The following is a 27,690-nucleotide window of genomic DNA, read 5'->3' as shown; positions in this document are numbered from 1 at the left end:
GTTCGTCTGCATTTTATTCGCGTGCGTGACGCGACTTGTCGCTCATTCTGCGCGCGTGTCTTCTTCGAGCAGTCATATTGTGCAAGCTAGCAACGTAGGGCCAACTGTCAGAGTGTGCCGAGCTGTGGCTGTTTTTCCATAAGTTTTTCAAGGAGGAGTCCAAAGATGAAGACGAGATTTAACACCTACGATCTTGTATGTTCGGTAACTGAACTGCAAAGGTAAAGGGGCGAGACGAAAAGAACGTAGTTTTATGTTAACAACAGTGTTCAGGTTATGGTCAGAATGTTCCGCTTCTCAAAACAGATCTTTTACCTGAAAAAAGACACACAATTTTATTATATCGCGGTAGATACTTTAATCAGTCGCAGCTCGTTTTCGCTGCTAAATAAATGTCGATACGAATTGTACGATAGTCGTGGGTTAAGACGAGCTCCCCAAATTATTTCACATCTTTGTAAATGCTTTCAGGCTCGTTGGCATGCGAGTGAATCAAATATACGATATAGATCACCGCACGTATCTTATACGTCTTCAGCGCAGCGAGGAAAAATGCGTCCTTCTGCTCGAATCCGGCAACAGAATCCACACCACGGTATTCGAGTGGCCGAAGAATGTAGCTCCTTCGGGCTTCTCCATGAAGGTACCCGCTAAACAATAATAACGTTAAGTTCTAACACAGCTCTGCCGGTTACACAAGTACGTATTTTGCAACCTGTATAATTTCACAGATGCGCAAACACCTTAAGAACAAAAGATTGGAGAGTCTCGTGCAAGTCGGTACGGATAGAATAATAAAGTTGCAGTTCGGAAGCGGCGAGGCTGCCTACCACGTGATCTTAGAGGTGTACGATCGCGGTAATATAATCCTCACTGATTACGAAATGGTAATTTTGTACGTGCTGAGGCCTCATACGGAGGGAGATAAGATTAGGTAAGCGCACAAAATGTATCTGCAACTTTGTACACACATGGCACCGTACAACGTGCTGATAAAATCCTATGATATTTAGATTCGCAGTGAAGGAGAAATATCCCCTGGATAGAGCTCATTCCACGACTATGCCACCTGTAGATGTGATCCGTGAACACATTGAGAAAGCTAAGGAGGGAGATACTCTTAAGAAAGTGTTAAATCCACTATTAGAATTTGGTGCAGCTGTGATCGATCATGTTTTGCTCCAGGCGGGATTCAATCTTGGTTGCAAAATCGGTAAGGATTTTAATATCGCTGAAGATATGCCAAAATTAACCCGAGCACTTGAGGAGGCAAATAACATGATAGATCACGCGAAGAAAAATGTCTCAAAGGGCTATATAATGCAAAAGAAAGAATCAAAGCTCAATCAGGATGGCAAGGAGGATTTTATATTTGCCAACATTGAATTTCACCCGTTTTTGTTCGAGCAATATAATAATCAGCCTTACAAGGAGTTTGATTCTTTTGACGCCACAGTAGATGAATACTTTTCTACAATGGAAGGGCAGAAGATAGATTTGAAGGCTCTGCAACAGGAGAGAGAAGCCTTGCAAAAATTGGAGAGAGTGAGAAAGGATCACAGCCAGAGATTGATCACGTTAGAAAAGACGCAGGAAGTAGATAAACAAAAAGCGGAATTGATCTCGAGGAATCAAACTTTAGTGGACAACGCTATACTGGCCATACAAAGCGCCTTGGCGAATCAGATGTCTTGGCCAGACATTCAAGTTTTGTTGAAAGAGGCTCAAGCCAGGGGCGATCCTGTCGCTTCTGCTGTAAAACAATTAAAATTAGAAACGAATCATATTGCTCTATTACTGCACGATCCCTATGAAGACAGTGATGAGGAATCTGAGCTCAAACCTATGATGATTGATATAGATTTAGCTCACACAGCGTTTAGTAACGCCAAGAAGTATTACAGTCAGAAAAAATCAGCCGCGAAGAAGCAACAGAAAACGATAGAATCCCAGGGGAAAGCTCTGAAGTCGGCGGAAAAGAAGACGAAGCAAACGTTGAAAGAAGTACAGACCATACACACTATTAATAAATTAAGGAAGATGTATTGGTTTGAAAAATTCTATTGGTTTATCACATCTGAAAATTATTTAGGTACGCATTTCTTCTAATAATTTACGTCGAAACTTTATTAACTTTGACATTGTATGAAAATATCTAGTGATTGGAGGGAGAGATCAACAGCAGAACGAGTTGATAGTGAAAAGGTATCTAAAGGCGGGGGATTTATACGTTCACGCAGATTTAACTGGTGCTAGCTCTGTCGTGATAAAAAATCCCAGTGGCAATCCTGTACCGCCAAAATCGTTGGCAGAGGCAGGTACAATGGCTGTTGCATACAGGTATATAGTTACGGCGGTTTTTACTCTTACAACAGTAGAAGCATCAAATTTACACATGTATTATTATATTATTATAAATATGTAAACATGTTTAATCTTATATTCATAGTATAGCATGGGATTCGAAAGTAATAGCCAGTGCATGGTGGGTGCATCATGATCAAGTATCCAAGAGTGCACCTACTGGAGAATATCTTACTACTGGTTCCTTCATGATACGCGGGAAAAAGAATTACTTGACGCAAAGTCAACTAATTATGGGATTGGGTATCATGTTTCGCTTGGAGGACAGTTCCATAGAACGACACAAGGACGAGAGAAAGGTGAAAGCAATTGATGAGGAAAGCGAGAAAGCGGACTCGATAGTTGAAGATGATAAGGAAATAGAATTAGAAGGTGATTCGGACGAAGGTAAACGATGCAAATCATTTAACATTTAATTAAATTATTCTTTAATTGCTAATATATTTTTGGAAACTTGTAACTTTTAATATTAGAAGAGACTCTGGAAAACAAAGATACGTTAAATCCAATTCAAGAAGAGGATCAGGAGTCAGAATCCCACACAACAAATAGTGATGCTAAAAAAGATACATGTGAAGAAGATGATGAAGAAGATACGAAATATCAGTTTCCTGATACACAAATTAAAATTGATCTGTCAGGTCCGAAGTAAGTAGATATAAAAATGTTCCATTATAATCGATCGTTCAATTAGAATCAAATGATATGACACAATTTTGCATCAAACAGGGTAAAATTACACATTGATAATAATCAGCCTTTGATACAATCTCAGAAGGACACAAAAGAAAATGTAGTTTATTTAGGAGATGATAAGCCTGTTATGATAAATGCATCTGTAGAGAAACATACAAAAGTGAAACAAAAAGCATATCCAAAAGAATCAACAGAGAAGATTGAACAGACTGATAAGAATGAAAGCGATAACAAAAAAGGAGAGCAACCTGCATTAAAACGAGGAAAAAAGGGAAAACTAAAGAAAATGAAAGAAAAATATAAAGATCAGGATGAGGAAGATAGAAGACTTTCAATGCTTGTCTTGCAGGTTCTATTTTAGATCTTTTTAATTTTACTGAATACTTGCTCTCTAATTTTATTAATTTAATCTAATATATATTTTGCCAATTATTCAGTCGGCAGGTGCAGCCAAAGAAGATAAAAGAAAAAATAGAGCTAAAGATCCATCAGGTCCAAAGCAACAAGGAAAGAAAAAGACCAATCCGAATCCAAAACCAAATATTCCACCGCAATCCATGCATGTGATAGATAACGTTGACGACGAAGACGCGGGTCCGATTCCTGAGGTTGATATGCTCGATCAATTAACAGGAAAACCTTTTTTAGAAGACGAGTTACTGTTTGCTGTTCCTGTGGTAGCACCTTACAATACTTTACAAAATTACAAGTAAGTAATTATATAATATACTTGATAATTGAGTATTTATATAACTTTTTTTGTAACATATTTCAATATTTATTTTAGATTTAAAGTAAAATTGACACCTGGCATTGGTAAGAGAGGCAAAGCTGCCAAAACAGCTATAGCTGTATTTCTCAGAGACAAAGAAATTTCTTCACGTGAAAAAGACTTACTAAAGGCAATTAAAGATGAGACAATAGCTAGAAATATACCTGGAAAAGTGAAGATAAGCGCCCCTCAGATTCAAAAACTAAAAAAATAATTAAAAAACTACTTTTAATTCAAACAGGTGATATCTTAATTATTTGCAGCACAAATTTACTTTTAAAGAAATTGCACATTTTCTTTCAATTACACAATATTTCATGAATATTAATTGACAAAAATATTAGGTATATATATTTTTTAAATGAAACTGAGATTTACTGTTTATAAGGTTACCACGTGTTAAAAACAAATATTCAAGTTTGAATATTTAATAAGTATATGTGTATGATATGTAAATATATAAAATCTTTTTGAGGCAATTAAATTTTATAATTCTTTCAATCTATTTTGAAATTTTGTTATCTGAAAATATATAGGCGAACTGTTTTCCCAAATGGTTATTTACTTGTGCGATTACATTGTAAAAACACTGAAGATTCTGTTACCAGTATACATACAAAAGAATAAACATCATTCAACAATGTGCATTCAACATTTCATTTTATTACAGAGCAATTTTTATCATTATTTTAACAATTCATAAATTGAAATTTTTTATTTTCGGCAATTATACACATATATACAAAAACTCTAGATTGTTATTTGAATCATGATGAGCACGTTGTAGATAATGTTGTATAAATGATTATTAATTAAATGCGTAAATAATCACGTATAAAAGAACACAGTGTATAAATGCAGAACACAATTATATTCTTTAGTACAAATACTGTACATAATTGTACTTTGTTATTTTATTGTTTATTTTATATATCAAAACATCTCTTCATCCGATTCAGTTTCAGTTGTAGGTATTACTTTGTTGGACTGCAATCTACTCTTGGTACTTACTTTATTCCTAACAGCAGTCGCAGCAGGTCTTGACTTTGTTCCTTTTGATATAATCTAAAGATATATCGAAAGTATATGTTACACACTTATTTATATTTATATACTAATTGCATACTTCATTTTTATTTATATAAATCATATTGAAAAGTACAAATTCGTTAATTAAATGTTATTACCTCAGCCTCAGCAGTGGTTTCTGAATCGTCTAGAGACTTGGGCTTCCGTGTAATTGTACTTTTGGTCGGCTTTTTCCGTTGCGTTTTATTTGAACGGTTTGATGACTAAAATTAGAGAAATAAATATTTTAATAACAAGTCAGAAAAGGCATTAAACTTAAATCAAATCAAGAATTGCGTAACACACCCTCCTCTTTCCGACAGATTACTATAATTACCTGTATATTAGAATCGTCATCAGAATCATCCTGGATTGGAATCTTCTTTTTGCGCGATGGAGCTGTCGTTATCTTACTTGCTTTTTCAGTGGCTTCCGTTTTCTTCGCTTTTTTAAGAATTTGTATGTCGTATTCCTCATCAGAATCCATATCATCTAATACTTTCTCAATTTCTTTTAAATTACAACGCTTTTTGTCAATTACAACACCTATAGTACTTTGTCTTGATTTTTTCAGTCTTGACTTTTCATTTTCAGAACTCGGGACATCTGTACGTTTCGTACGGGGACTGCTTCTGACTCCATTTGCGGGTTTCTTCATTCTCTGTGTAGTTTTTTTAGGAGCAGTTGCCATACCAATGTTGTTTAATTGTAATTTCCCATCTGGTTTATGATTCAGTTTCTTTAAACCAGCTATTAATACTTCCTTCAATTTTTCATAAGATGGTATTTCGTTAAATTTTAGGCTGGCTACTAAAGTCATAAATTTATGTACAGCCTGTGGAACAGATCCCTGAAAACATTTGTCCAGGAAACTGTCCATATTATTGAAAGCCTTTTCTTTCTCTTTCTGAACGGTAGGCGGATCAAGTAAATTTTCCCATGGCAACGAACCACATAACCACATGATGATATTGTAACTCAAAATTTCTATATCGCTGCGACGTGTGGGTACTAAAAAGGCAAAGAAAAATGGTAATTAAAAGTATGACAATGATTTTGCTCATTTATATTCAAAAGAGATTGATTGATAAATTGTATTTGCATCAGGACTGCTAATTTTTATTAACATTTATTTCTACAATTTTTACCTCCCATATGAGCATCCCTGCTCGTATATTGTAAAGTACCGTTGTGTGCCTTCTTTGGGTCAACTTTCAATTCAGTGCTCGATGTACAGCGAGAAGCTAAGCCAAAATCCACTAAATAAACTTGATCATACGATTTCAAATCAAGTAACAAATTTTCACCTTTGACATCGGCATGTACATAATTCTTGTGATGAATATACTCTAAGATGTCTATCTAGAAATGTATCAGAATAATATATAAAGTATCCTTTTTAAAGCAACAATTTATTGCAATTTCTTTTTATAACTGACTTACTATTTGCAAAGCTAATTTATACACTACGTGCTCCGGAAACTGTCTGTTATTCTCCTCAAATATCTTCCATAAATCTTTCCCGTATCGGTCTATTACCAAAAATCGATATTTTGTATTTTTATATTCGTGACTTCCAGAAGCAACATATCTAGGCACCCCGAGCGCGGCAAGTTTCTTCTTTTTCTGCCAGTCATCAACTAAAAAGATACTGCGACGTGTTTATCTCTCGAATATTTTGTTATGCAATCAACTAAAAAGATACTGTGATATGTTTATCTCTCGAATATTTTGTTATGCAATTCGATAATGTTGTAGGCTGCAATTTTAAGAGGAATTGATCACGTAAGAGAACGTGTATTAAAAGTAAATTTTACTTTCAGAGACTTACTGTCATCTGGCTTACAGTTTCTCATGTAAAAATGCATTTCCACAAATAACGGACCATTTACGTGTGGTTCCTGAAACAAGTTTTCAAGAAAACAAGTCAGAACGAAGACCAAGGAAAAATAACAGCGAGAATAAGGATATGTAATATGCTTACAATTTTTATGACATTGTTATATTCCTTGGGAATGTTTCCTGAATACGGTGCAGCTAAAATTAATCAGTTATCAATTAATTAATCAATCCATCAATTTACCAAATAATTAAAGAACGTACAAAAGATACAGCTTGTACAAACGCAACGCAATATTTCGTAGCTCTTAATGTTTATGTTGTCGTTGCGCAGGCACTGTAGAAAGTTATATACATATAAAAGAGCTGCGCAATGACAATAAAACTCATATAGCAACGCGAAACAAAATTGGAGACATTCTTTACGCGTCTCTTTCGCAGATAACCGTGCATATAAAACTGTACAAAATTATGTACAAAATTCGCAGAGAAGAACGATCGATTTTGCACAACCGTCTACACTCCCGGGCGTTTTGCCGTTATGTTTACAACGCGTTGGCAGCGACGTAACAGCATCCGAGATTCGTCTCGCCTACCAGAGTAAACCTCGCCGAAGCCGCCGACACCGATCGACTTGCCGAGTATCCATCGGCTCTTAGACAGGTCCATGAGAATCTCCCCGGCCGGTATCGGCTCGGGCATTTGGTAACCTCCCTTTTTCTTCGGTACCCTCTTCGCTGCCTTCGCTGCCTTCGCCGCCATCGCGCGTAGTCGAATCCCCGAAGGTCAGAATCTGCGGAGAGCCCGGACGTAACAGGACAGCGATTAAAAAAAATAATAATAACGCGCGTGAAGAGCAATTGTGGTGGCGTTACGCGCGCGACCGGGACCGGGAGAACGCGAGGGAACGGCAAAGAGCGCGAGACTAGCCAGTGCGTGTGCCGTTACACGTGACGTCCGTGACGACAGGCAACCGCTTGAGGGAATTTAAATACTCGCGACACGGGGTGGCCAACTGACGAGCGCTGAATAGCTGCGCGCGCGCGAAAATCGCCCTGTGCTGTTGCCGCAAGATCCTTACCGATTCCCGCGGAAATAAACGTTGCTTCTGCGAGAACGGCGCAACGGGGACTCGTACGAATTCCGGAGCAGCGAGACTAGCGAGAGGTCAAACCCTTCAGTTGATAACTTGCGTCGCCATCGCGCGCGTCGCACACAGCGCGAAGGGAAGATTGGAGTCCTAGGGACTGACGTTGGCCGCCGTGGACCGCGCGCGCGGGACCGTCGTCGCGCCCGAAGTTGGCGCAGCCGGCGCGGAGCAGCGGCGCGTTGACTTGGAGGTTATGTCAGCCGGTTCCCCGAGGTGTCGGCGCGCGCGACAATGCGGACGGGAAACACGATCGCGGCCGAGCGATTCGCAGCAGCACGGGAGCGATTCTTATGAGGCGACTCGCGCGCGAGCGATCGAGCCCCGCACGCAGGAGTTGGCGCGCGCGCGCACGCGCGCACGCACGCGTCCGCCCGCCCGCCCGGTGGTCGTTTAGGTTATCTCCGTTTCTCTCCTCTCTCTCTCTTGGCGGTTCCTCCTTTCTCTTTTATCTCGCTTTTCCCTTTAAATGGAAGAGACCGCCGCGCCGGACTCGCCGAGATCGCAATCAGGGGAAAGCAACGTTAACGAGCCGAGCGTCGAGACGGTCTACGGTGACAATGACGCGGAACGTCACGGGGAGCGCACGCCGCAACAGTCCGAGAGGTGCATCAACAATTCCATTTTCAACACCATATCCAAGATCGTCAATCCCACCACGAAGGTAGGCTGCTCCGTTGTCTCCCGAAAGGTTTCTTTCGTCGTCTACGAGGGTCTCTTTTTGCTAGGCTTGTCCTGAGAACAGAACTCGATTGCGCCCCTGAGAGAGGACAGCGCTGGCTCCGCAGATGAGATTTTTTTCAAGGTGATGAAATTTGGTGCTTGGTCGACCGCATTACGCTCGTTGAATGAATTGTTGATTTCCCAATTGTTGCAATTAAAGTGGACAACTTGTAAATGAAGTTAGAGAATTACTTGATAGGTCGACGCGGTCGACTATCAAATTTGACTGACCTGAGAAACTTTCATCTCTGGAGCTGAGGAGGCGTTGAAAACACCCACTCGTGCGTGATCCTTTTGCATAATGTGTACATGAGCGAAACATGTGACTTTTCAAAATGGACAGAAATGTGAATATTTCTTGATGAGAGAAATCCTGAAAGCATACATTTTATTAGTTTTATGACTGTCGCGTTTTCTGCTTTAATGCAATTTCATGCTGACCTCTTCTTTTTTAACTTGTTTAACTCGCCAAGTTATACGAGTTTTGAACGTGGACTAAGAAATAGTAGTATGAGAATATTTTCAAGAACTGAAATAAGTAAATGTTAAGTCTTATAATTGAAGCGTGCAGTTCTGTACCTCGATTACGAATGATGTTAAAGTAAGAAATATCGATTACATCCCACCGGTAACAACGTGTACAAATAGCGTATTTTACAAGCTTGTTTTTTCATAAAGAAATTCGTGGTTCAATTAACATATTTAATAGTATTTTCTTTGCTAGGTGCCAGATATACAGGATTTTAAGATAGTAAAGCCGATAAGCAGAGGATCGTTTGGTAAAGTATTTTTAGGGTACAAGAAAACCAATTCCGAGCAGGTGTACGCGATTAAAGTGATGAAGAAGAACGAGATGATAAACAAGAACATGGCGTCGCAGGTGGTAATCGAGCGGAAAGCGTTAGCGCTCACTCACAGCCCGTATTGCGTGCAGCTCTTCTATTCGCTGCAGTCCATCAGCAGCGTGTATCTAGTCATGGAGTACATGGTGGGCGGCGATCTTAAGAGCCTGCTCGGCGTTTACGGTTTCATGGAGGAGTCCATGGCGGCGTTTTACACGGCGGAGGTTTGCCTGGCGCTCGAGTATCTTCACTCGCACGGTATTGTCCATAGAGACCTCAAGCCGGACAATATGCTACTCTCGCGCGAGGGACACGTCAAGCTCACGGACTTCGGGCTGAGTAAGATATCGTCCCTGCACCGGGATCTCGAAATATCGGATCTGGTGAACCCCACGACGCCGAGCCTGTGCACCAGGACACCCGGGCAGCTGCTCTCGCTGACGTCCCACCTGTCCTTCGGCTCCGGCCAGAAGTCCACCAACGAGTCGAATCTCAGCGACAGGAGCACGCCAGCCATGAACTTGCTCTCCGCGCTGCAGAGGAATTACAATCTTAAATCCGCGGAACATATGTCGCCGAACTCGGCCATATCTTCCGTCGCGTCCGGAGATTACTCTCGAATATCTGGTGTCACGCCCTTTCAATCGGCGGAGGATCTGCGCTTCGAGCAGAGCCACGAGGAGCAAAGTACGGAAGAGGACGAGTGCACCATTGAAAGTCGCGAGAATGGCCTGGTGGACAGCTCTAGCAGCTACCACACCTGCGAGGGATCCTCCACGCAGGCCAACACCCGTACCGATCAGACCGCGGAGGAGGAGGAGGAAGAGAAGGACGAGTCTACGCTCGAGGCCGAGCAGTCGCAGCATCAGTCTCTCGTGCATACCAGTCCTGTGAGCACGTGCGCCAATTCATTCGTGATTCGAGGATCGAAGAAGAGGAAGCGGGCCGACGCGAACGTAACGACAGGCTTGACGTGCGAGATCAACGCGTTAGATCTGGACGTCGAAAAGACACCCAAGAGAAACAACCGCGATGTTATGTATCCCTATACGAGCCCGATCGACGTTGTCTCCACGAAGACGGTGTACATTATCGCCGGTCTGGCGGAAAACGATGGAAGCAGGACGCCGAATCAAGACACCGAGCAGAACGCTGGATCTGCGGGTAGGGTGGCCTTCAGCACGCCGGTATCCTCCGCCAGGCAAAGAGATCGCAACGAGAAGCAGCACCAGGAGGAGGACGACACCAAGACTCTGATCAAGACGAGATTTCGCCTACCGCCGTCGTCCGCCTCCCATTCCGCCCAGGATCCACACACGGACTCGGACAATACGTCCGAGGGTCATCGGTCGCCACAGGGTATCTCACCTATCAAGACACCCGCCAACTCCGGCAACTGTTACACGCCCTACCGAACGCCCAAGTCCGTGAGAAGAGGCGGCCAGGGTGGCGTCAACCGATCGGACGATCGCATACTCGGTACACCCGACTACCTCGCTCCGGAGTTGTTGCTCAAGCAGGGTCACGGGCCGGCAGTCGACTGGTGGGCACTGGGCGTCTGTCTGTACGAATTCTGCACGGGCCTGCCGCCGTTCAACGACGAAACACCACAGGCGGTGTTCGCCAACATTCTTGCACGCGACGTACCGTGGCCGGAAGACGAGGAGGCCCTGTCGTCGGCGGCGACCGGTGCCATCGACGCGCTCCTCACCCTGGATCAAGCCTCCCGTCCCACGGCGAAGGAGGTGCGCGCCATGAGCCTCTTCCGCGACTTTCCCTGGGACGAACCGTCGAAAGCGGTGCCCCCGTTCATCCCGCAGCCGGACGATAAGTATGATACGTGCTATTTTCAGAGTACGTCGCCCCGGTATTGTAATCTCGTCGTCGTTTCAGAAATAATACCGCGTGACACGGTGATTAAGAGTTTGAGCGCCGTAAAACGTGGGCTTCTAGTCATCCAAGTGTCAATCGGAAACGTCTAAATAGGTGTAAGAAGTTGCATTTAGTATAAACACGATTATCGTCCAGCAAGATTTCGAGTGGTTTAAGGAGGAACTTGGTAGTTTTCTATATATTTTCGTGAGAGAAGAGTACCTTAAAATTACACTTTTTCGACAGCATTCTGACGCGGTATTATTTTTTAAACGACGCTACCGTTACATAGTATTGGCGGCTAACGGGAGAACCTTTTTCTTTCTTTTTTTTCCAGCGCGGAATACTATGCAGCAATTGAATGTAAGTAGTTGCGATACATAATCTTCGGCGTATCGCATGCAGACGTGGCAAAAACAGAAGCCTATATAATATCGAAATCGTTACTATGTATAACTTTATTTTTTTTATATACTTGTGTATATGTATAGCAATATAAAATATAAACTATTTTGTTACTACTTGTAATCATCGAGTTTACTTCGACTTCTACAATAGATGAATGACGATGATTTTATTAAATGATGAGAGAACGTACACACAGGGCGCGATGACATGGAACTTGAAATGGAATGTCGCATAGTTAAAAAAGAGGAGAGGGAGGAGGGCTGATATCAAATTTTCCTTAAAAGGGAGGCGTTGTCACTTTCGATTACGAAGGTGGACATTTTTAATATCGCTATGAAGCTCTTGGTTAGGGCTCGACAGTTTTTATCACATTTTTTTGCGGAGCGAGTGCGATCGTTTTCACGTTTCTTCGGCGATCCCTCTCGTCGAGGAAACAGGCGACGGGTGCGAAAGGGACGTGGCGATAAGTACGCGCGTGTCTTCTACTTTAGATTCTTATAAATCCACGGCAAAAAGTGTGTCACTCTCGTGTACACGCCTGGGTATTGCCCCTTGCCACATCCTATGCCCCATGATACGATACCCACTTGCGTCCAGCGACCGTCGTTCACCATTAAGGGTCCTCCACTGTCGCCCTGTAAATGCAACATCATTGCGTCAGGTCTTATAATACATTTCGAATGTAAATATAAGTGTGTATCCCCCGTATTTTTGCCGCGAAGTGAAATCATCTGATTCTAACTTTCAATTTTCTTAAAAACTCAACGATTTTTTACCCAAACAATTAATTTTTTTACTGAAACTGATTGTAATTTTTAATTAATAGATAACTGTATCCGGTTTTGTGGGGTACGAATTGCGTTTAAAACAACGTGAACGGATGCCAACGAATGCACAAATACAAACCGAGCATGAATCCTTAGCGGCTCGACCGGCGCACAGGAAACTGTCAACTATTCCACCTGGTGCCGCTGCACCGTATTTCAGTTTACACTCGCTGTTCGACCACACTGGTATTGAAACTTCTTGCAAAATCGCTGGCTGCGGCCCACCTAGGTGAATATAATCAATTGCTATTAGACTCTTTGCGCGAATACATTTCCTAAGAGACGCTCTAGAGCTTAATCCGTGAATATTTGCGCTACGAACGACCGTGCAAATTGGTCCTTCAAACGAGAACATTTAGGAGACTATATGAATGTTGATTACATAATTTTTTGGCCTAACTTAAGCAACAATCTTTCCCTCGACTCGCGCGAGTTACAGTACATATTTGTGCAAAAATATTCCTACTTTCTCTCAAAGAACCCCATCCAATGACGGTCGCCGTCTTGCCGGAATACAATTGCGAGCCGCTAGGAAGACAGATAGGCCGTATTTGTTCGGTGAATTCCACCGGCTCGCTTAGCGTAAGAAGCGCCACGTCGTTGTAGAGCGTACGGGAGTTGAAGCCTCGGTGCCTCACAACTCTCTTCACGCGTCTCTCGATATGACGAATCTCGGTATTCGTCTTAATATTGTAGTCACCGAGGCGAACTGTCAGTCTCGCGACGTCCCAAGAGTTCATACTGCAACAATGCAACATTTTCTTTTGTCAGATATTTCCAAATCATCAATAACTTTTATTATATATTCGTAATCTAGTTGTAAAAAGAGAGAGGCCCGTATTCTGAACCCTCTTTCGCGCATCTAAAAAGTGGCTAATAAGCAATTAAATAGCAGCTCTAGTGACGCCAGTCAAGAAATCAAGAATTTTAATAAGTATGGAAACGACCTTACTGGCAATTCTTTATTAAAATGAAGCACAACGTTTCGGCCAGTAATACTGGTCCTCCTCAGGTGACAAACTTACAAGAGTGCCTGCAAATGTAAGATTCGTCAGATTAGAGATGTGAAAATTAAGTTAAGAAGTCAGAAATTTCGTTGTACAACGTGACAGAATATTATTTTGTTTTTTAACGTTGACAACTAGACACGTTGTTCAACGAAATTTCTGACTTCGAACTTAATTTTCACATCTCTAATCTGACGAATCTTACATTTGCCGGCACTCTTGTAAGTTGGTTACCTAAGGAGGACCAGTATTACTGTTCGAAACGTTGTGTTTTATTTTAATAAAGAATTGCCAGTAAGGTCGTTTCCATACTTATTAAGATTCTTGGCTAATAAGCCTTCTGATTGGCTACAAGCCACTTTTAGAGGCACTTTTATCGATAAAAGAGGATTCAGAGTCTCGGTATATGTCAGTGGTAAAGAAATCGTTTTTTAAGCATCATATTTCAATCGATTCATTTTATTCCGCGAATGAGATGCCACGTGCAGGATAAAATGAATTGAACTCACTTTGCCACGCAGTGCGCCGCCGACAACACGTGCGTGTCGTCGATGAGCGATCCGCCGCAGAATTGCCGTCCAGCATTGAAGAGCGCGGCGATCCACGGCCATTCACCCGGGTCTGCATTTTTCCCTCCCACGATACGCTCTTGATCCTGATTGCCGTTCTTGGCACCGCACTGCGAATTGGCGAAGTCTCCGCTGATCGGAGACTTGCTGGTCGTCGACGTGGACGTCGACGAGGTGATCCACCAGCCTGGTTTCTTCGTCGGCCACGTGGTAGCGACGCTAGGTCTTTTCGAGCTCGTGCTGAACGTCGGTTTCGCCGTGGTGGACCAGGTCGGTAGACCGGGCGATGGTGGATGAGTCGGAAGTGGCGGTATCGTGTGGTCGGGCGGATGTGTGGGAATCGGTGGTGGCCAAGTAGGTGCTGCCTGAGGGCGTGCTATCCCCGCGTCCTCGCTTTTCTTCTTATTGTCCTCCACCTGGAACAATTTTTAATTTGTACTTTGGTTCAGTTGACAAATAGCGCGAAAACAGAAAGATTCTCAGGGACAGATGAAAGGAGTGACCGTGGTATTGCGCCCGACCTGAAGGAAGGAATGCGCGAACACCGGGCAATAAAGCGCGGGCCGTAAAAAGGCCTTTTGTGAAATCGTATTGCCGAATCGACGCGGCAGAGATATAACTTTCTAATAGGATCTAAGGGGCTTTAATTCGGATCACGTATAATGTTTATGAGTTCCCGGTAGGGAAAGTGATTACCGCCAACGGAACGGGGAACGCGTGCGCTCGCGAATATTAGATTTTATGGAAGATATAACTGAGTCGCGAAACAGCTGACGAGTCTTCGGATGCCTTACCTGGGGATGCTCTACGGTAGGATTGTCGCAATTGTCGGGATCAGGCGTGACAAAGGGATTCAGGTTCGAGCAACAGATCCCGAAGCTCGGGCTTCCATCCTCGCGGAAGTAGCTGCACGTGTCGTAGACGCCGAGGACCCAGCCGTCCAGAGCACCAAGGTCCGGAATCTTGAAGTACGGATAGCACTCCTTGAAGGTCGTGCAACGACCGATCTCGCCTTTCGAAGTCAGGCAGGTCTCGCGAGTCGTGGCTCCGTTCCAAAGAATGCCCCGACCCTCCCTCGATCCGAACTGATCCGGATCGATCGCGGCTGCAAATCGAATTGTATATATATCATTCATTAATTTTTGTATGATAGAAAGTAAAGCATATTCCTATTCGCAGGATAATTAGAGGCGCATTCGCTTTTGCTTTCAATTTTTATATCTTTAATTTAAAACAAAAATTTTTTACACATTCTGTGATTGTTGTCTGTTTGTGATCTTCTGTCAAGCTGGCTATCGTGCAAATTTTTATGAGATTTATTCAAGCACGTTTCTTCAGTCTTTACCCGTTAAAGTGCCTGTACGTTATCGTGTTTACCATCGCGGAATCAGGATGCATCAAGCATATTTATCTCAGCACGTACTCAAGAATACTTGTGCTTTAGCATTAATGTCCGGATACATTAATATACATGACGTGTGTGTTTTCCTGATGTCAAACAGAACTAGAAAAAATTGCGATAAAATTATCGGGACATCGTCCCTTAGGTCCGATTTCATCAAACGTCGCTTAACTTTAATCCTAGTTTAATTCGTGTTTGTTTCTTTCTGAAGTAACAGCTGGAAAGAGACAAAGAACGAATTAAACTAAGCTTAAAGTTAAAGCGACGTTGGTGAAACCTTAATCGTATCGTCTGCAAAAGATGCGAGTTTATAATCGCGCTGAATATATATCACGAATAAATCGCGTGCAAGTGAGCTGAAAGTGTAGGCGAATTTCTAGAATTTGTTTATTCCGTTACGGTAAAAAATGTATTGGGTTGATGCATAAGTTCGTCCCGTTTTTAAATTCGCGCACTTTATATACGAATTCGATCTGCTATCAACTTCGCACTTATATGACGTATTAAACTTTTGAAAGTAGCAATTGAACGAAAACTTTACTGTCAAATTTGTTGTCGTCGATTGATGTTTGTGAGTCGTGTAAATTTATAAAGATGGATAAAAATAAGCATCACTTTCGGCATATTATGCTTTTTAGTTTCGAAAAGACAAAACTGCCTTCAGTTCAAACTAAAAGAAAAATGTGTTCTGTTTATGGAGAAGGTGCTATTGATGATTCCACCGTTCGTAAGTGGTTCCGACGATTTCATAATGGAAATTTTAATCTCACGGATGAGAAACGTTCTGGACGGCCTTCCGATATTGACAGTCACGAAATCTTCCCTAGCGGAAAAAAAATTCTATAAATAACTACAAAAAATTGACTCGAAATAGAAATTTGTAGAAATTTTTATATCTTCTTTGAAACATTAATTTTTTTTTGTAAAAATATCTACGAAATAATACCACAAATTACAATGTTTTCAAATCAAGAAATTATTGCAAGTAGTATTTCATGAAAATGTACAATTTTGTAAAAATGAGTACAAAACTGTACTAGTTTTAAAAATTTGAGAAACAACAAAATCTTAAAGAATTAAAACATCTGCTTACTTGTAGAATATTACAAAAATTAACAAGTGTTCCAGTTCTAGCATTTTCGTGTTGATTTTTATAACACGTTTTGCATTTACGTAGAATTTCTTAGATTCTAGCAGTATATTTTATTTGTTTTGTAGAATTTTGTAGATGTAGAATCATTTCCGGCAGGGTTAGCCTTGATTGAAGCTGATCGTCATAAAATAACTCGTGAGACAAAATACAACAGGTATGAAATTTTTGGTTTAAAAACGGGACGAACTTATGCGTGAACCTAATATTGTTTGTATTATTGAGTTATTGCGCTTTCGAATAGGACTCGGCACGTATGTTTGTTTGTTGTCACATGCACGACACGGCTAATTGATCACGTGATTGGGGTGACTGAAAGAAAAAGGGCAATCGCGTCGCTTCTTAAGAAGCATTTGCTTTTCTTATACACAGTTGCTTTCCGTCCAAAAGCATGATTAGAAATTATGTGCGAGAGGGAAACATTTATTTTTAATGCTGCCGACTGCGTAAAATTCGTTTTGCACAGTGAATGATCGAAACGTCATAATAAAATTCCATCGAAATACTTAGCAGCGAGTTCGCTGACCTACGCGAGGCACACAGGTGCACACGTACGTCGAAGGTGAGGTTTGTGCGCGCCGGGAGAACTTCCTGTTGCCGTGTATGGGACGTACAAATGATTATTTTCTTTCCAATATGTATTGCACCTGTTAGAATTCACGATCATTGAAAGCAAACGTCAAGAACATGAGAAATAAGGTCATTAACCAACGAAGGAAAAGCCGCGCAGAACGGCCGTTGTTTTTTTGACTAATGACCTGTCGAGATAATCGATGATATAACTTACAGAGGAACAAGTTCTCAGAGCAGTTATTATGTGTGAAATAAACAAGAGGATAGTGACATGATTCTTTTTTTTAAATATGCTTTAAACACATCGTCACGTAAAAGCTGAGATGTTTTAATTTTCGAAAAGAGGGCGATTGTAGGAATCGGAACATTCTTCCGTTTAGATCCTAATTAAAAATATATTTTGCTACATGCCATTGAGACAAATTTTAAACAAATCAAATTAATAGGAAGCAAGTAGCAGAATAGTATTGGAGAACAATGGGCATTCTGTACAAATCCCTCCTTGTCGATCTATAACGGAGAACTTTTCGCGTCGGTATTTACAATCGATCTTAATTTTCGCTTTACATCTGCATCACATTTCGAAGAGATTCGTCCGCGGAATTCTCAACTAAAGTCACGAAAACGGGACATCCGGTAGGCAGATGTAGACGAGACGTCGCGTATGTCATGAGAAATCTAGACGAGGAGTACATGTAAAATAATACTCGACAGTCGATACCGACCTTCGACGACGTCGGCGTTGTCGTCCTCCTCCAGGCGAACGTCGTCGAAGCTGAGTGATCTGGACAGGGACCCGACAGCCGCCGCGGGTACGATCGTCGCGATCACCTGCACCACGAGCACCAGCACCAGCATCGCGAAGGGCGACGGTCTGCGTGGCCGATTGTTCATACCCCGGGCTGCCAGAATAGCGTGCGAAGAACCCGAGACACCGCGGGAGAAGAGACAACGAACGGCGCGCGGGGACACGGGGACTTGCAGGTCCACGTGCGCGAACCACCGGCGGGGACCGTGCCGACTCCACTAGGCCGCCTAAGCCGCTGAATAGCCGCTGCTCGAGCTTATAACGGGCTCGCCCTCCTCCTCGCTACAACGCACACGAGGTGTTCTCGCGCACCTTTCTTCTCTTGCTCTTTTATCACCACCTCGATGGCCGCGGGGTAGAGGATAGGGCGCAGACACGGTAGGGAAGATAAACGGTAGGGATCAGACACGGTCTCCCTACGGTGATGCGAGAAATAATCGTTTTGGTTATTTATGCTCTGATGCGCGCAAAGTGGATTGATCTTATCGCGAATAGAGGATTGATTTAGAGCAGCCGAGGTACTTAGCTGTTCCCTGTGCTTTTCAATTACACAGGATGGCGCACGTGAAACCGGCCCCGAATACAATTTTACAGTTTTATTTAGTAACGATGTGCTGTACATTTGAGTTTTACATTTTATATGATGAATAAGCGGCTTTTGATTTTCAACAACTTGCGTGCCCTGCATTTTCTTTATCACCTGTATTTCGCGTTTGGAGCTTTGGTGCTACGCGCACCATCCTGTACCTTTAATAATGAGAAAACTATGAAGTAGAAATTACTTTAGATTATGATTGCAACACGAAACATGAATTTTATTGCATTTTATGATTTGCATGGCATGCTTCTCTGTTATTTACAATCTAAAGCTGTCTTTTATATTAAGCAAATGTATTTATTGTATGGTGCACAAGGCAGAAGAGGCCTCCCTCCTTTTCGTCACATATAATTCTTTGTAGTACGCACAATATTTATTTTGCATTATAATTCTACGTAATTAATCATTACAATTTCTACGTAACCGTTCGGAGTGACGTTCTTCGAGAAATATTCACGGTCTAAGCATATAGCGCGGGGACAATAACTTCCATCTGTGAATGAGACCTATCTCGATTATGTAAGCTATATGATGGGACCGGATCACGATCTCGATCGGTCTTCGATCGCACGCCTTGTGTTCAACTCGAATGCCGCGCAATGGCATTTGCATAGAGAGCACGATCCTTCGCATCTTGGCCTTGAAGATGCCAAGAGAAGGTTGTACGTAAGGGACGGCCGTGAACTTGCTTACCACCTTGATCCCCGCGCCTTCTGGTCTATCCCGAGACTACGCATTTATACATTTCCTTCCGCCGACGGCGAATATGGAACCGTCTTCTCTCCACTTGTGATCTTTTTCTTTATTCCCAAGCTACCTTCAACTCTTGCCTGTTGCACTTGTGTCACTCAACAGCATTATGCAAGAATATTATACACATTACCACCGTGATCCTCGCCTTCTGGTCTATCTCGACGCTACGTATTTATACATTTCCTTCCGCCGACGGCGAATATAGAACCGTCTTGCCTCCATGTGTGACCTTTGTGATCTTTTCTTTATTCCGGAGCTACCTTCAACTCTTGCCTGTTGCACTTGTGTCACTCAACGGCATTATGCAAGAATATTATATATATTGCAATGTAATATAAAGTTCAATATATATAATGTAAAGTAACAAAAAGATATTCGTTGGAGTAATTGTCCGAAGAAATAACGGAGGATGTTTTTACGTTTATACAAAGTAGCTTATGATCTGAGGCGAACGAGAGGCACATAATATTTTATCGCGTTTGCACGTCGTAGGCAAGCCTGTTTCGCTAGAAACAGTCCATTGGGACGAGATCTTCGATCTTTCGCGGAGGTATAAACAGTACCTTCCGCAGGAGAGCGAAAAGCGGAGGACCTTGAAGTGTACGTCAGGATCGCGATACCTAGGTCGACGAACCGCATCCACCAAGGGGTGGAGGGAGGAAGAGAGATTTTAAGTTCGTGCGTTCTTTGACCGTGCATTCTTTGTACGGTTAATAACCACTTACTGTCGACATTCGAGAAGATAAAGCCTTTTTTTCTTGTCGCTCGCGAAGCAGGGCTTAATAATCGATAATGACAGCGGGTTAGTGTCTAACTCGCCAAACCGGACCTTGCCGAAAATACACGCGTAGTATCAAGGCCCAGCGATAGGTGACGATCGTGGGTGGCGAGAATCTTGTAGCTTCGCCCTAATGTGCCTGCCACACGTTTGTACAACCGTCCATCGCATTTCGTAACGTTTATATTCGTTATCGACATAAAGTTCTCAGAGCGCGAGTCTCGAGAGGCTGAGACAAGGAGGCGTCTTTTGCTACTCAAGTTCAATGTTCTTGTTCGAGTCGTTGACCCATTATTATCAGAGCGTCATGCGATGTGTATGCCGGATATTCAGCATGCGTACGTAAAATTGGATTCGAGATTTCGCACTGACGTCGCTGTATTATAATATTACTGAATCTCGTTGGCAAAATCCTTCCTCCGAAACGTGCAAACCGGTTGGGCCGGGGTTACTTGTAATTAGCTGAGAGATATCGAAGTCGTCTGTTGCGGTTCTAACGACGTCATTCGAAAAGGAGGGTCTATGAAAGGAAAAAAAAGGGATATCTGTACGCCACGTGTCGATTGATAGATGAATAAAATTAAACAAGCGCGACGCTATAAATAGTCCAAGCTCTTTGATAGAATTCGTTATTTCTTGCTTATTCAGAAATGCCGTCGAAATGAGTGCAATAGTGTAATAATGTACTATATAAACACAAAGTGCTTCGTGAAACCGGTCCATGGATACTATTCCCAGACGGAAATTTCATTTCCTTTTATATGCTCTGCTACTACTCCTTACTACTCGACTTACTACTCTGACGCGATATAACGGAGTAGACAATAAAACTTCACTTTCATAACGTCATAAAAGTTGTACGCGTGATTGCTTATGAGTCGTTGAATCCTACTTGGAAATTACAATCCTGTTCCTGTTAGATAACAACGGTATGATTCAACTGTACAAACTATATTTACTTTCATTAGAAAAATTGTGCGCCTCTGATACTGGTTTAAAGTATTAACGGCGTATCATTTCAATTCATTATACCGCTCCGGAGCCTCAGATCTTTTTATAGCATTAATAATATTGATTTATCGTTTTTATGCGTGCTCATTTGTTGACATTCGCGTCGATGTGGCAAGCAAAACCTGTTAAGTAATTTAAGAAGCAGATCTAACTATATGCCGGCGTATGTGTGCGCTATGTATCTGTCGGAGCATTGAGAAATATCATTTTCGCCGATGGGCAATTTTATTGATCGTTTCCTGGGGAATAAACATCTCGCGGTATAATATGTGCTCCGATGTGCGGCATCTGCGAGGAAATAATTTCTTCAAAGGAGAAATTTTGTCCTGTTTTATGACAAGGAGTCCTCTCGCGAAAGAAGCAGTCCCAAGTAGAAACGCTCTTTAAAACTGTGCCATTGTTTGCCACGCGTATTCATAGATCCGTTCCACAAAATGTACGCTGTGCGCAACCGATCGACATGTGTTTCTATCGCGCGAGCAAAACGGAGAACAGCACAAATACTACGCCTAAGAACTATAATTCACGTCAGGGCCAGTGACCCTACAAGGTCTTGGATTCTCGCAGGATTGCCGTGATGCTTGCATACACACCAGCTGACTTCTAGCCGACGATGATAACCGCCTGACTAAGTCGCGCTGTAACCACTTACGCTCTCCGTCTCCCTGTTCCTTCTTGTGTCCGAGGAAATACGCAAGCTGCATCCCGTAATCAAGGCGCCAATTAATTTCCCCTCTGTAGTTTTTATTTGCAAACTGATCAGGCTCCCATATCTCAGAGAAATGCCAGGGGATTCTTACTTTAACGAGTACTTTCAAGCCTCTTTCTTTTGAGAAATAAAAGCTGTCGGAGTTTTCGCAAAAGATAAGCTGAAAAAAAAGTTTGACCAGAATCCATTGGAAAATTATACATTTTTCACACGCGCCTGTCAATTATTTTTAAATGCATTTCTACGGGACTCAAATGAGAAAGTATTTTTCCGCGAGATTTATTATAAAAATAACTGCATTTTTTTATATTCTGCATCGTGAAAAATTGATTTGTTAAATTCGTTGTGTTAAGAGACCGTTTAATTTTTGGCGAATCTGTGGTTATAAGTTGGAATTGATCAACTTCCTTCTTATCGACGATCGTCGTAATTGTATTGGGTTCATAACTGATCGGGATTAAGTGTAATCCCCCTGTCATCGAAGTCGAATACACATCATTCAGCTCACGTTCCGTTAGTCGATTTGGCGCGGAATAACGTCGCACGCTTGTTCCGTACTAATCGTACTGGATGTGTCATGTCAGGCTTTTTCGGATAAGCGATTCCATCGAAGTGTCGGCCGAGGAGACGGCTCGTTAAGATACGTCAGCCGTGAAATGCGCGCGGACCCTTCTGAAAGCGGCCTGACGTTCTCCACAGCGTCGGTGATTTTATGGCGCACTCCCTTCGTTCTTTCTCTAAGACGTGGAATCTTCTTTATCTCTCCTTATGGGTTTCCACGCTCGGAATTCCCTTTTTTTTCCTTTTGAATTCCTCGCCAACAGGTTTCCTTCGGGCGCTGCTCCACGATCACCTCAGCGCTGCGTGAAACGAAATAAAGCAAGAGCCGACGACTTTTATAGCAGCAATAATGAGAACAATGATAGACCCGACTATCATTTTCTGTCATTTTATTATACGTTCTTCAATTTTCCCAATCTGTTCGAACCACCCGTCCATTTGTGTATGGCTAGATTTTAATATCTAATCTTCCGTTGACGAACAAACGAAATTGTTTTTAAGCTCGCATGAATATCTCGTGTTTTATGCTAATATGATTGTCATTTTTTATCTCGCGTATGTATCGCGGGATCCCGTGAGATAGAATGAGGCATTGAATCGTACTTATGCTAATGAGGACTCTTGAGAAACGAGTTGCTATCATGTGTCATCGAATCAGCGAATACAGAGATGACCGATATCGCGATTCGAAAAATATATATGTAAAAATATGTATGCGACATTATATAATAGCAGTACCTCGAAACGCGAGGACAAACAATCTGTCACTTGGAGATAAAAGATTAATGTTTCAACTATTTTTCTTCTTTCCGAAGAACTTCACACTTCCATTGTGTCTCTGTTTCTCGATATTCTTATAATAATTGTTAACTTAATTTTCACAATTCCTTTATCCCGTGTACAATACGTATGTGTAATAAGAATTTGGAAAGTATATATTTATATACATATTTGCCGATGATCTTTATATATTTATACTCTACTTTCTACTGTAGGTAAGAGTATTTCAGGTTTACAATGATGTTGGTTATATTGGCTCTTAATAATAAGAATAATATTAACAATATCAGTAATATCTATATGAGTGTCACGGGCGTGGCGATAAAGGTAACAAAGATTTATCTTCAGCAATGAAAGAGGCGTACAATTTTTTTTTTATAAAACGTACTAATATAATATTTATTGTTGTAATAAACATCATAATATAATATCACCTCTAACACAATCTCACGATGGCAAGACAACGCGACGGTATTAAAACAATCATAGGCATTCTCGAATTCTATACTTCAACGGTCTCGCTACCGACTTCAGCACGGCTCTTTCAATCCGGTCTGCCAATCGGCAACGGTTTCTTTTTTTTTATGCATTCCTCTATCTCTAACAATAAATCTAAAGCCCGTAGGCTTCTTTCACGTCGCCATTTACGTCGTTTAAGTTTAATTTACGATATCGGGACGGCCCGAGGAACCGTCGCGAGGGAACCGCGATCGCATCTATGTATGCAAATCTACAGCCTCCGAAAAAGCGGAAGCAACGATAAACGAAGAGAGAAAGAAAGAGAGAGAGAGAGAGACGCAATTTCCAGTTGCCACCGGCGGGCACGATCGACGGTTCCCTCGCGACGACGCTGGTCCGCCCAGCTTTTATAATGTAGATAATAATATTAATAATCGTAAGGATAATAAAGGGATGATACTATTATAATAAAATGGCTCGATGAGAAAGACACATTCGTTTGTTCACGTAACGAGTCGTGTACTCCCGGTCTCGTTCCGAGATGCAACGGTCGATGGGCACGGGGGAGCGATGGGCGATGTTGTGATTATGCGAAAAAATGTCATGGACTAAAGCTAACCAACGGTCTTGATTTCATACATCTATCTTTAGAGATTGATTTCGCAGAAATTCTACCTCTCATTTTCTCTTTCATTCTATGAAGTTTCCGCGCTTTGAGCTATCCATTCATGCACACTCTTTCTCTCGCTTTCTCCCTTTCTTTCTATATCATTTACATTCTCACGCTTGAGTACAGACACTCATCCTCGTGTATAAAAATAATAATATAAGATTTCACAATAATATATAATAATATAATTATTATATAATATATATGCAGCTTACGCGTAATTTCATAAAATCCATAAAATTAATAATATCCATCTACATACTATTTGCGATAAATGTAACAAAAAAATAGTACTTAATAATAATAAAAGACTTTTACAAGCGTATTTTGATCGGTGCTTTGATATCGTTATGCTTTGATATCGACGTACATTATTATGATTAACGTCAAACGAGAAAAGTTGTCGTAACCGTGATTGTTCTGCTCTAATCTAACGGTTCTAACGTAAGTGGCATCAGATACGCGTATATCTGTCTTATGTCTGTATATATATACGCCTATGCAGATCTTTTAATAGATATCCCGTATTGTCTGCCCCTTGTATGCGTACACAAGCTGGCAGGCGGCTTGCTTTCGTCGGTGGCACATTAGCGTTACTTCCAAATTTACCTTACGAACTATATAACCACGGATTATTGTTACCGGTACATCGCGTACATCGTCTGCTCGAGTGCTGAGTCCTCGTCGTAATCGACGCGAGTTCTTGTCTCCCACAGCCCATACAGCACGCATGTCTAAAAGGCATCTTTAAGACGTCTTTAAGTCGTCTTTTAGACAATACATATCTAAAAGACGACTTAAAGACGTCTTAAATGTGTCTTTTAGACAGGCGTGCTGTATGGGAGGTTTCGAATCAATATCTCGAAAATGAAGTAACTCACATGATATATTCGTATGTGTAAAAATAATATAATGATCTTAGTATATAAACAAACTGCCCGCGGTATACAGACTGCCATGAGAGTCGATCAAAAATTGCTTCAATTGGCATCAACTGTGTTCGTATCGAGCTTGTATCTTGTCGACAATGACTGCTGACGTAACAACATTAGCGACGAAAACCGAACAGATTCTGTCGAATCTAGGTGCTGCTGCACTTCTTTCGTTAGTAGGACTATTGTTATAGTCATTTGTCATGAAAACCTGCTTTCCATTTCTATTCTGCCAGCTTGAAGCATAAACAATAGTGTATTCAGCAAACAAAATGCTGCTGTGTTTCTGGCAAGATTCTATCAGCAGCATCGAACATCCTAAATTAGTCTGTAATCTCTCTGCTGATAAAAATTCCAACACTTCTTACGGACTCTATTCTCGACCGACTTGACTATGGAATGAAAAACATCAAATGCAATGAAGATACTTACATGTGAAAATACATAATGGCATTTTCTTCTACTCCGGAGCCGTAGAGAGATAGCTTTCATTTATTCATGTCTTGGAGATAAAAGACTAAACTCGTATGATACTTTTTTCTTCTTTTAGAGGGAACAGCGTTGCTCACTTCAGTTTCGTGATATTGAATCGTCATCTTATCCTCCAACGTCTGGACTGAGTTCTTGTGTGCGTGTAAAGATATTACACTACGGATACATACATACACGTATAGCGTGATTATATTACTCTTATTAGTCTTAAGACTTAGAAAAAGTCGTGGCTTCTCGATGCTATCTCGAGCGTGACATGGCAGAGAATGCGGCACGGGGAGGCGATCCGTGCGCGCGGCTTCGCGGATTTTTTGCTTAAATCTCTTTTTTTTCACACACACGGCAAGATTTCCGCTTCGAGCCATCAAGGCATTTATTCGTGCGCGATGATCGGCTTGCGACTGACAGTGGCATTGCGAAACCGCGCGACGTCTTCATGCACGCGCGTAAATACGTCGGCGCTCGTAAATGTGAAGCTGTAAAAGTCTCGTTAGCGACAACGGGTCAAATAAGATGAAAGTGTCGATTAGCGTTTTACGTCACTGATGAGACTCAAGTATTTTTTTTTGCTTTTACATTTCGCGCACGTTTTACAGCTTTTCGCGCGAAATCGATATTTTTTAAAACATTCTGAGTAAAATCGAATAAAAATGCGGAAATGAAGAAAGCAGCGGTAGCTTCTTTCATTGACTAACATAAACATTCCAAGTCATTCGTTTAACGTGAAAGAACGGCACGATATGAATATAAAACTTTGTTGGTTTTCGAAGATGACAATTCACAAGATCAACGTGAGTAATGCGTTTCTTAAACGCGCGAGTAAATTAAAAGCCTAGAGATTGGCGTACGAATTAAGATACAAATTAATAGAGACGACTGGGCGTCTCTCTCATATGCATCTACATTATACGTATGCTTAACATATACCGGGACCCTTAAATCAATTTTGATTGATTTACATGGCGTTCGCGTTTGCAACACGACGCTTCGGTATCCTAAGCTAACAACCATCAATATAAATCGTTCGTGGGACGAAAACAAATAATATGTAACGTGTCGCTTTTCGTACATCCAGCGACATGTGTCTACATACATTCTTGCACATTCGATTTGCAGTCGAGTCGAAGCCTATACATCTGTGAGATCATTTAACCCTTTCATATTTGACTTCCTTTGAGAGGAGGAACATGTTTAGTTTAATTGTTTTTCTTTTAAATGTTCTTATTGCTCCAGTAAACACAAATGTGGCATTTATGATATAAATGTCACATAAATGTAACGTGCAGCCATTTTCATAACTCGTCTACTTGCTGCAAACTGTGGTATTGGAGTAAACTGTCGAATAAAAGATTCAGTAACAGCGGACGTGCACATTAATAGTACCATGTGATAATTTTGTATAATAAATTTGTAACGTTACTCCGCATTCGTCACAGGTATATGTATAAAAAATTATTTGGTTAGGTAAATGCGTGAAGATCCAGGGGCTTTTCCTCTAGCGCGAACTTATGAAAAGTGAAAATTTTCGAAAGTGACGAATAGTAAGTTCTTCAATGAAATTTCTCTCCTTTGGAGTTCACGCGAGAGGACAAGATTCATAATCGAGTCCCAGGTTGAGAAGTTCCTCCATCCATCAGGTTATAAAATAAAATAAAAATATAACAAAATGTCGAGATCGATAAAAATTACGTAGTATAATCCAGAAGTTTTCAATCTATATTTTCAATTTATATGATGTAAGTTATAACCAATAGCACATCTCTTTATTATTCAAATATATAAAGTGTCTCGAATATATTATTACATCTTCCCTATGATATAAACATATATATATAATATTCAATTTAGTTAATATAATATTTAGGGATACTATATATTAA

At 41.4% G+C, this 27,690-nt stretch overlaps 4 protein-coding genes across 8 annotated transcripts; 2 read left to right on the top strand and 2 right to left on the bottom strand.

Annotated features, from left to right (window-relative positions):
- Positions 1-26: 26 nt before the first annotated feature.
- Positions 27-4,475, top strand: LOC105564615 (nuclear export mediator factor NEMF homolog). The gene is made up of 10 exons (XM_012017119.1): positions 27-221; positions 472-643; positions 732-934; positions 1,014-2,092; positions 2,160-2,340; positions 2,450-2,751; positions 2,838-3,012; positions 3,094-3,409; positions 3,498-3,769; positions 3,848-4,475. The coding sequence occupies exons 1-10, from the start codon at positions 166-168 to the stop codon at positions 4,044-4,046; spliced, it is 2,955 nt and encodes a 984-aa protein (XP_011872509.1). The 5' UTR covers positions 27-165; the 3' UTR covers positions 4,047-4,475.
- A 74-nt stretch (positions 4,476-4,549) lies between these two features.
- Positions 4,550-7,902, bottom strand: LOC105564614 (serine/threonine-protein kinase VRK1-like). Of its 2 annotated transcripts, XM_012017118.1 has the most exons (9): positions 7,821-7,902; positions 7,336-7,532; positions 6,885-6,937; positions 6,732-6,801; positions 6,344-6,540; positions 6,049-6,262; positions 5,238-5,911; positions 5,020-5,124; positions 4,550-4,897 (listed from the first exon to the last, which is right to left on the bottom strand). In XM_012017118.1, the coding sequence occupies exons 2-9, from the start codon at positions 7,499-7,501 to the stop codon at positions 4,766-4,768; spliced, it is 1,611 nt and encodes a 536-aa protein (XP_011872508.1). In that variant the 5' UTR covers positions 7,502-7,532; positions 7,821-7,902; the 3' UTR covers positions 4,550-4,765. The 2 variants fall into 2 exon arrangements, with proteins under 2 accessions (XP_011872508.1, XP_011872507.1); XM_012017117.1 differs by lacking the exon at positions 7,821-7,902 and having other exon boundaries at positions 7,336-7,702.
- A 98-nt stretch (positions 7,903-8,000) lies between these two features.
- Positions 8,001-12,175, top strand: LOC105564611 (serine/threonine-protein kinase greatwall). Of its 3 annotated transcripts, none has more exons than XM_012017113.1 (3): positions 8,001-8,550; positions 9,334-11,282; positions 11,661-12,175. In XM_012017113.1, exons 1-3 carry the CDS (start codon positions 8,356-8,358, stop codon positions 11,692-11,694), a joined length of 2,178 nt encoding a protein of 725 aa, XP_011872503.1. In that variant the 5' UTR covers positions 8,001-8,355; the 3' UTR covers positions 11,695-12,175. The 3 variants fall into 3 exon arrangements, with proteins under 3 accessions (XP_011872503.1, XP_011872502.1, XP_011872501.1); XM_012017112.1 differs by having other exon boundaries at positions 9,334-11,305; positions 11,661-12,174; XM_012017111.1 differs by lacking the exon at positions 11,661-12,175 and having other exon boundaries at positions 9,334-11,631.
- A 15-nt stretch (positions 12,176-12,190) lies between these two features.
- LOC105564613 (tryptase) lies at positions 12,191-27,638 on the bottom strand. Of its 2 annotated transcripts, XM_012017114.1 has the most exons (7): positions 25,751-27,638; positions 17,985-18,483; positions 14,929-15,239; positions 14,075-14,550; positions 13,025-13,299; positions 12,638-12,783; positions 12,191-12,366 (listed from the first exon to the last, which is right to left on the bottom strand). In XM_012017114.1, the coding sequence occupies exons 2-7, from the start codon at positions 18,151-18,153 to the stop codon at positions 12,214-12,216; spliced, it is 1,530 nt and encodes a 509-aa protein (XP_011872504.1). In that variant the 5' UTR covers positions 18,154-18,483; positions 25,751-27,638; the 3' UTR covers positions 12,191-12,213. The 2 variants fall into 2 exon arrangements, with proteins under 2 accessions (XP_011872504.1, XP_011872505.1); XM_012017115.1 differs by lacking the exon at positions 17,985-18,483.
- Between the last annotated feature and the right edge of the window lie 52 nt (positions 27,639-27,690).

Source organism: Vollenhovia emeryi, unplaced genomic scaffold (assembly GCF_000949405.1).
Source record: "Vollenhovia emeryi isolate VEMERY1.0 unplaced genomic scaffold, V.emery_V1.0 DF939161.1, whole genome shotgun sequence".
NCBI lineage: Eukaryota > Metazoa > Arthropoda > Insecta > Hymenoptera > Formicidae > Vollenhovia > Vollenhovia emeryi.
Note: the sequence above shows the minus strand (reverse complement) of the source record. Positions and strands in the feature narration are given on the sequence as shown.

Coding starts and splice junctions, on each gene's coding strand:
- LOC105564615 (XM_012017119.1), top strand. CDS start 166: ATGAAGACGAGATTTAACACCTACGATCTTGTATGTTCGGTAACTGAA. Junction 935..1,013: donor ACGGAGGGAGATAAGATTAG/GTAAGCGCACAA, acceptor TATGATATTTAG/ATTCGCAGTGAAGGAGAAAT. Junction 3,013..3,093: donor ATTGATCTGTCAGGTCCGAA/GTAAGTAGATAT, acceptor TGCATCAAACAG/GGTAAAATTACACATTGATA.
- LOC105564614 (XM_012017118.1), bottom strand. CDS start 7,501: ATGGCGGCGAAGGCAGCGAAGGCAGCGAAGAGGGTACCGAAGAAAAAG. Junction 6,802..6,884: donor ATAACAATGTCATAAAAATT/GTAAGCATATTA, acceptor AACTTGTTTCAG/GAACCACACGTAAATGGTCC. Junction 6,263..6,343: donor ATAAATTAGCTTTGCAAATA/GTAAGTCAGTTA, acceptor ATACATTTCTAG/ATAGACATCTTAGAGTATAT.
- LOC105564611 (XM_012017111.1), top strand. CDS start 8,356: ATGGAAGAGACCGCCGCGCCGGACTCGCCGAGATCGCAATCAGGGGAA. Junction 8,551..9,333: donor TCGTCAATCCCACCACGAAG/GTAGGCTGCTCC, acceptor TTTCTTTGCTAG/GTGCCAGATATACAGGATTT.
- LOC105564613 (XM_012017114.1), bottom strand. CDS start 18,153: ATGAACAATCGGCCACGCAGACCGTCGCCCTTCGCGATGCTGGTGCTG. Junction 15,240..17,984: donor CAACGCCGACGTCGTCGAAG/GTCGGTATCGAC, acceptor TTCGATTTGCAG/CCGCGATCGATCCGGATCAG. Junction 14,551..14,928: donor CTACCGTAGAGCATCCCCAG/GTAAGGCATCCG, acceptor AAATTGTTCCAG/GTGGAGGACAATAAGAAGAA.